The sequence below is a fragment of the Mirounga leonina genome, unplaced genomic scaffold (genome assembly GCF_011800145.1).
Source record: "Mirounga leonina isolate KUSES-001 unplaced genomic scaffold, KU_Mleo_1.0 Mir_109, whole genome shotgun sequence".
Taxonomy (NCBI): Eukaryota; Metazoa; Chordata; class Mammalia; order Carnivora; family Phocidae; genus Mirounga; species Mirounga leonina.
The window spans coordinates 3,348,961-3,357,341 of NW_023270244.1; the positions used below are offsets into that span (position 1 = coordinate 3,348,961).

Consider the following 8,381-nt stretch of genomic DNA (forward strand, 5'->3'; position numbering starts at 1 on the left):
CGGGATGTTAGGAATTGTTTTTGTGATTTAGTATAACTAGTTGTTGCCTTAGACAAGTGATAGAGCCTTGCTGGGCAGCAGTGGCCTCATCATAAAATGGTAATAGAGAGAAAAACTATCTCCTAGGGTCGTCATGAGGATCGCTGACATAATGGATGTAAAGCAGGCTTGGAGTGTTGTCAGTACCCAGTAACTGATAACTGTTTCCACCCCCATTGTCACCATCATCATCACCTTCATCATCATGCTCATCACTACTATTAACGGGCTGTCAGGAAATGACACAGCCAATTTATTAGGAGGCTATTCGAGGCAGATTAAAACAAGTGTGTGAGACGGGAGGCTCAATCAGGGACATAAGAAAGCAAAGGAATAATGAAGGACCTGACCAGGGCTGGCAGCAACGCTGATGGTAGAGAGGACTATTTTCCCCTAAGGAATCCTAATTTTTATTCTAATAAGCATACAACATTATGTCAGTTGTACACCCGCTGTCTTTTTGAAATCAGTCGGACAAACTGAAGATAAAATACAACACCCTTCCCTAAATGACTACCCTAGGTTTGTATTCAGAGAAAGAAACCAAATCAGTCCCCACCCTGGCATTTTATATTAACAATTTGTATGTGCTTAATATTACTTCAATGTGACTTTCAAGTTCAATTTTTGATACCTGCATATAAAAACCCCTATTTTATTTAAAAACTAAACAGTGGTTTTCTTTAACAAAATAACTAATATCCCCTAGATCTAACTCTCCTGACATCAGTACTCCAGAGAAACTTCTGGAGTAATGAGGGACATGCACCTGGGGAGAAGAAACCTTGAGGGAAAGGTGAATTTTCCATTGTTGGAAAAGAAGTTAAACTCTTCAGATCTGTCCTGATGCTGTATGCAAATAATGGCACTGCATGAGAAGGAGAAATGCATGAAATTCAGAAGGAAGGATATATTTATACGGGCTCACGGGAGCTGCCCACACCAATGTGCACTTTGTTTTTCTCCCTGTCAAGTACAAGAAGTTACAAAATATTAGAACCTTAATTTTTAGTTCTAAATGTCTCCGTTGAACATACTCTTGGAAAAAGCATGGACATCACTTAATGGTTCAGTTTCCTGGGGGTCCCATTCTAAATACAGACATAATTATTGCTTTGATCCCAAGTCCATTGTGAAATAAAAGAAGAAAATACAACTTTTTCTTAGGAGTGAAGCACAGTACTAATTTAAGTTAAGATAAGACTCTTCTTCTTAAACCATGACTCAGATAACTAAAAACAAAGTCATTTACTAATAACATTCAATGTGTGCTTCCAAAAAAGATGCAAACCTCAGTCATCCTTGTGCTTTGAGTTCAAGGCTCAGGATATAAAACACACACAAACAAAATGTGAAGACAATGAATATTATAAAACTCTGGATACACACTGCAGACAGGGCTGACAAATCCAATGCACAGTGGAAAGTGTTCCTAGAATAACTTAAAAGATAAACAGAGATTTCAAGAAATCTGGATAGCAAGTGTGAACAATGAGAGAAATAGTCTATCTGCTGGGAGATTTTCCATTGCCCAAGTTGGTCATATGGAAATCATAGGGTCTCCTTCTAAATCCCTCCATTTCATCCTCCCTGACATCCAAAAAGATAAGCAGGAGAAGAGCGCTTTTATTTCCCAACTTTCTCACTGGTATTTTCATAAGCAATTTTGATGAAGGAAGATACATATTGTCAAACACTACAGAATGACAAAGATTCTCCTACACTACCCAAGACTTGTTCAAGGTTAGGCTTCATACAGTTTCTGTCAAGTCTAGGTTTCCACTTCTGCTATTGTACCTTCTAAATACAATTGAGTATTCAAAACAGATTTCATTGAGTTGTGTTTTTTGGGGGGGTGGGGGTGGGTTTGTTGTTGTTGTTGTTTACAAAATTACTTTGAATTTGAAATCAGTTTAGGATAGAATCTCTTCTGATTCCTAATTTGTCTTTCCTGTTTTTAGTTGGGAGCCACCCAGACATTGCCTAACACATGGTGTTTCAAATGAGATATGGTAACAATATAAAACTTAGAAGGAATTTTTCACTTGGAGCAAGGACATGGGGAAGAGTAGAGACCAGGAAAAAGAGGAAAGAAAGGCAGTTTTATCTGTCTTCTGGGGGGTATGTCAGAAATGTCCCAGGGCACACTTGGCCCTTCTCTCTTTTTTTCATTGTCCTGGCTCTTCCCACACTGGCTCCTTCTCCTCTCTAAATAGATTCAGCTCAGATGTCCCCTCCCCGGCGAGGCCTCTCGGACCACCCAGTGGAGTCTTCTCCCTGTTCCTTCATCCATCTGTAACTGCTACCTCTGAGTCCTCCAGAGTTCAGATCACTCATTTGTTACTTTTTAGCTCACTTGTTTCTTACTGACTTCTTTATTTGCTGAGTCCCTGGACTAAAATGGGATTTCCTTCAGGGCGGGATTTTACCTGTTTTATTCACCTCCATATTCTTGACACTCAAACAGTGTCTAATACCTATTAGCTGTTCCACATATGTTTGTTGAATGAAGACTGATAAGACTGTGTGCTTCCTCTAGAGATATCTGCTCAAGGTTTCCTACACTCACCTCCCTCAGGATGTCCTTTAACTACACAGCCTTTGCACTCCTGTCTCTTACCCATTTCTCCTGCTCCAGCTCAAATGCCATGATGGCCCTTCTCCCTATCCAACCCACCCCCATACACATCATCACATCCTTTCTCCTCTAAACTGTTGGACTCTTGATATCCCTGCTACTTCAATTGACAGCTCATAGCTCTGTGCCTCAGTTTCCTCATCTAAAAATGGGGGAAAACAGAGAAACAGAAAATCATTGCAGCTGCTGTCAGGAGCACATGGAATAATCTCTGTAGGACACTTGGAAGAGCCTGGGCATCAACAAATGCTAAATATTCATAATTATTCCCATATATTCGAACACTTAATCAGAATGCTACCTTTCATTTTAAAATCTCAAATATGTTTGTTTTCTGTTTCTTCTGCCTGTTCACACAGCATCTAGCATAGTATCACATGTACTTATTGGGTAATTCAACAAATAAACATTTGATTAAGCTCAATGAAGGAAAAAGGAAAGAGATATAATGAAGAAAGGTGACCAAGTAAGTGAGGTATTTTATTAGCTCAATTATATTTACCTTATATTCTTGAAATTCTGATGAGGAAAGCTCAGTGCTTAAAATTCAGTACTTTTGCCAATAAATTCAACTTAGATCTCTATTTATTCTCAGATACCACCTGCTTTCAAGTGAACAGTCTTCAAACTTGTCACAATCTTGGTCATTTTTCTAACCCTGAGGACTATTTTATCAGTATTGGCAAATAAACAACAGAAACACTGTCTTGTGTTTGACTTTACCTAAATGGTAATTCATAGATCTATTGGGTTGTTACCTGGACAAAAGAAAATAAAATCAAGAAACAATAAAGCAAGTGATACTCATCTCCATCTTACAGGAGTGTAAGTGAAATGTGCACGTGAAATTAATAAATACCAGGTAAAAAGGAGCCAATTCCACCAGCACACATTCATTGGGCTTAACAAGGCATCTGTCGTTGGCTTACCCTCTCTATCCTATAGGATTCCAACAAATTAAACTTCTCCAACTGCATTTTATTAGTGGTGATGTAATGTTGCTGTCGCTGGACCGCTGAGCTCAGCAGCAGCACTAGTTCTATGTTTCCTTTCCAAAGGATAGCTAAAGAAACATTCTTTTGACAAGTGTAATATGTTTGCTATGTTTTAGGAAATTTTTTTCACATTTTCCTCTATAGGTCAATGTATCATTCCAAGGTATCATTCCACTGATTTATGTGGGGCCAGGTGCAAATGTTGGTAAAAAGCACAATGTTCAAAGTAGACCAGACTAGTCTAAAGGAGGCTCATGGATCTGATGTTCTGGAAAAGAAATTTTCACCTCCTGTGTGTACGGAGTTTGATCTACCATTCAGGCAGTATTTCATTGGTTGATTGATTTAAAATATGGGAAGGTTGCACCTTCTTCTTCTTCTTAACTTGTAAATGGATAATGTATTCAACTGATACAAAGGATAATTCTTAGACAAGTCCTTTAAAAAATTAGCCCATAATATACATAATTCTGTAACTTTATTCTCCTGACAACATATCACAGAGATCCTTTGAGGTCAATAGCTAAACTCTGGTGCATTATTTTTAATACCAACAAAAAATATACAATATGGGTATATTATAATTTTTCAATCAGTCTGTTGATGGATAATCAGATTGTTTTTAGCTTTATTTTTTACTTACAAGATGGAAATTAATATTTTTGTATATATGCCTTTACATATGACCACCTTGGGTTCTATAGTTTCCAAAATATAAGACCAATGGATCAAAAGATACATAATATATTGATCTGCATATAGCTCTATATATTGACATTCCTAGAGAGATGTCTAGATACGGTCATAGTATTTACTTAGCTTTTTTAAAAATTTCATCAGTCTTGATTTCCTGATGGAAACTGTTTTTTTAACACTCAAAAATAACAAAAAATCATGCCTTGCCTTACTCAGAAAACTTCAACCCAGAAATGAAATATGTCCCAAATCAAATACTTTTTAATTTTTACCATGTTATATCAGGGATAATTTTCTATATTTTTTCAGCATCCCATCTTCTGACTTTTTTTCCCCCTCAAACTTATGACAGAATAGCGTGTGAGTTTTGTCCACCACAAAAATGACCACATTTGCAGGCTCAGTAGAACAAAGCATTTAGTAATATCAGTAGAACAAAGCTTCATTAATCAACTTTCTATTTAGATCATTTACAAAGACTCATTTGTTCCTGAAATTTTACAAGCCAAATCCACTATTTTCTTTGCTTATTTTCAAATATTAGTCTAGATATTGAGCCAGCACAATTTTTTCAATAAATGCTAAAATGCACAGTACACATCATGGCCTGTTCTGAAATAAAGGTGAGAAAGTTTTTTCTACTTTTTGATTCTGAGCCAATGGTTTATTGGCCAGTCCCTCAAGTGAAGTTGTTGGACTTGTATAGACAGAAAAATGTGTCCAATTGACACATAATATTTTTTTAAAGATTTTTTATTTATTTATTTGAGACAGAGAGAATGAGAGACAGAGAGCATGAGAGGGAAGAGGGTCAGAGGGAGAAGCAGACTCCCTGCCGAGCAGGGAGCCTGATGCGGGACTCGATCCGGGACTCCAGGATCATGACCTGAGCCGAAGGCAGTCGCTTAACCAACTGAGCCACCCAGGCGCCCGACACATAATATTTTTTAATAAGAAGAAAAAAAGAGAAAAAATCCTGGGATCTAAAAAAAAAATTCCTTTTTAATTCATCAACCATGAAATATATTATTTCATTTAATTTATAACAATCGATAAGTATTTATAGAAGAGGAAACCGAGGGTCAGAGAGGTTAAGTAACTTGCTCAATGCCTCAGAGCAAATAAGTATTTCTCCATTGCTCCATTTTCCTTCTGATTTTGAGACCACACTCTATACACGAATACATCCCCAGTACCCTATTTAACATTGATCACGCATTTTTGCCCCAGTCTTTTATCCTCTCATAGTTTTAAGTTACATACCAGTTAGAACCAGCTACCAATGATGGTATAGACCTGAAGGTAAAGTTTCAACTGGCTACAATATTTCTACATAACTGGAGGGGAATTTTGACTTAACATGAATGAAGGCCTCTGGTCTACTCTTGGAACATGAGGGAGGATATTTTGGGGCCCAGTGGGTTGGTCCCCCTTTTAAGGTTGACCTTTCTCCCAGAAGCTGTGCTGGTTGGTGACAGGACTACCTTCCATGGAGCACTTTTCAGCCTCAGACCTCATGCTCCTGTTACTGAAGATATTTTCTACCCTAGCATCTTAAAGCTATTCCGTAAAAATGAAATAAATCTCATACGACCTGCTGGATGAACATTTTTCTCCCCTTCTGTTTCTTTAACTCTAAGGCTTATTGGGGAAGCTAATGCCATTTTTCTTTGAGGTTTTGAAAAGGCACATTGGAAAGTACTTCAAATCTTTACTGCTTAATAAGCTGATCATAGGGTGGGGGAGGAGGTATAATAGTCCCATCCTTATTGTATTACATTAGGATTCTACCTGATAATTCTAGTAATTTTTTCACTGATATTTCTAGTAATTTTTCAACAATGGAAAATTTAAGCGAGATTCACATCATCTTAAGAGACACAACAACACATTCTCACCCTTGGACTGTCATGAGATACACAGCCTTTTGCAGTTTAGTATGTAAAACTGTAGAGAGGGGTTTTCCCCCCTTAACATGGTGGCTTACTATAATGCCATTGTGTATGTAATTCTTTGACTTGACTAATGGTGTTTCTTCTAGCATTAGGTATTTTTAAAAGTATTGACATATATGAAAATATTGCCTTACTTTTTTTTTACTAATGTATAGCATACATTTTACTGGATTTTTATATGACCATAGTTTTACTGTTTTTAAAAATTAATACAGGAAGAGGCCTAGCTTGGAGGAGTTTGGATGAAAATCTACTGGGAGTGGAGGGTTGGAGGTAGAAACTCTCTGTAAATGGTAAGAGAATCTTTTTCTCAACTCTTCTATTGTCACTCAAGTTTTCAGGGAGGAAATAAAATATCACACAGAACCTGTAGTTCTTGCAGGTTGATGTTAAGTTTGAACCCTCCTTGCTGGTCCCTCCACCAGCGTGGCAACCCTTCTTTGACAAGAACTTCCATTAACCAAGCTCCGAAGGAACCAACCTGGGGCACCTGAAGCTGGTGCCATATGTCAGGGCGCCAGGCTGAAGGGAGCGGGGCGGCACAGAAGTGCTTCGAGGGGCTTCTCGTCCTGGGAGACTGTTCTATGCACACAAGCTCTTATAGAAGTCGCTTGTACCCAGCGAAACGCATCCCCACACCTGCATGCACAGAATAACGAGTGCACACCCACACACCCCAAGTTCAGAAAGCAGGGCACATGGACATCCCCTTGGCCCCATGACTCGCCTGCTCTGGAGCACCTTCTGCAGAGCAGGCAAGCGCTTCCCTTCTTTATTCAAATCTTCCAAGTTGCTGGGACTGGGTGACAGTGGGCAGCGACTGAGCCTTCCCTGTGTTGCCCTGGGACAGGCAGGACCCTAAGGCACTCCGGCATGTCCCAGAGATGCGCAAGCATCTCGCGCTTCTTGGAAGCTCCGGGCGAGGACAAAGAGGGTCCGGATCCGAGTAAAGAATGAGCGGACTGCGGGGGAGATGAGCTCTTGGGCTGCTGGCGAGTGCCATAGGGAACAGTGCCCAGGGACTCCGCGCGCCCTCCCTTTCCCGGGGTGCGCTCACCATTTGTAGCCTCTCCCGCGCTTGAACTTGAGGGTGAGCCCAGTCTCCAGAAAAAGCAAGAGGTTGAGCAGCGCGAGCAGCCAGTACCGCGGCTCCTTCTTCACCTCGGTCACTCGCCAGACCCCAATCAGAGAGTGCAGCACGAACAGCAGCCGGGTGGCCAGGGCGTTGAGCAGGACCAGTCCCTCCATGCCGGCCCGCGCGCTCTGCCCGCCGCCCCCCGCCCCCCGCCTGCGCCCCGCGGGCCCCCTCGGGAGCCCCGGAGCCCGCCCGTGGGCGGGAACGTGACAGCCCGAGACCCGCTGCTGCTGCCGTCCCTCCTCAGCCTCCCGAGCCCGGGAGAACAGGAGACAGCGGCTCGCCCCTCCCCCAGACTTCCTGACAACTCTCCCAGAGGCGAGAATCTAAACCCAACCTGTCTAGACTGCTGGGCTTTCCAGGGAGTCTGGGGCTGCGCCTCCGGGGGCTCCAGGGCGTTATTCCCCTGCGCTGCCCACTTCCCTCTCAATTCCGGGAGCCAGGCTCCATCCCTGCAATCTACCCCATCCCATCCCCGCAGGATGTCCTCCAAAACTTCCCGACTCCGAGGGATGGGGTGGAGTGAGGGTCGAGGTGCTACATAGCCTGAAAGGGGGGAGGAGGACGCATCTGTGGCATCTCCTCCCTGGCTTTTCCCCCGAAGTAGTTTAATTCACTCACACTTCTTACGGGAACAAGCTGTCATAGTGACTCTAAGCTGGAACGGAGGAGGGCCAAAGAATCCGCTGTCCAAGCAGTTTTAGAAACGCTGTTCCTGCGCAGTGTGAAGAATGAAAACTTCACAGGACTAGAGGAAATCCGATGGGGCTTACTGAGAGCGGTCCCTGCGCCTCATTAAGCGAGGGGGTAGCCCCGGTCACTTCCACTCTTTGGTCATGGGGTTATCAAAGCAAAGGGATGTTCTTTATGATGTCGTCCCTACTCTCAACCCCCCCGCCCCCCCACAAGCATTTCATGAGGTG

At 41.9% G+C, this 8,381-nt stretch overlaps 1 protein-coding gene across 1 annotated transcript in view; it reads right to left on the bottom strand.

Annotated features, from left to right (window-relative positions):
• LOC118020039 (transmembrane protein 26-like) overlaps positions 1–7,571 on the bottom strand; it is a 43,171-nt gene extending 35,600 nt beyond the window's left edge. The window contains exon 1 of the mRNA XM_035019875.1: positions 7,381–7,571. Coding sequence (XP_034875766.1) covers positions 7,381–7,571 — 191 coding nt within the window. The remainder of the gene's footprint in view (positions 1–7,380) is intronic.
• Between the last annotated feature and the right edge of the window lie 810 nt (positions 7,572–8,381).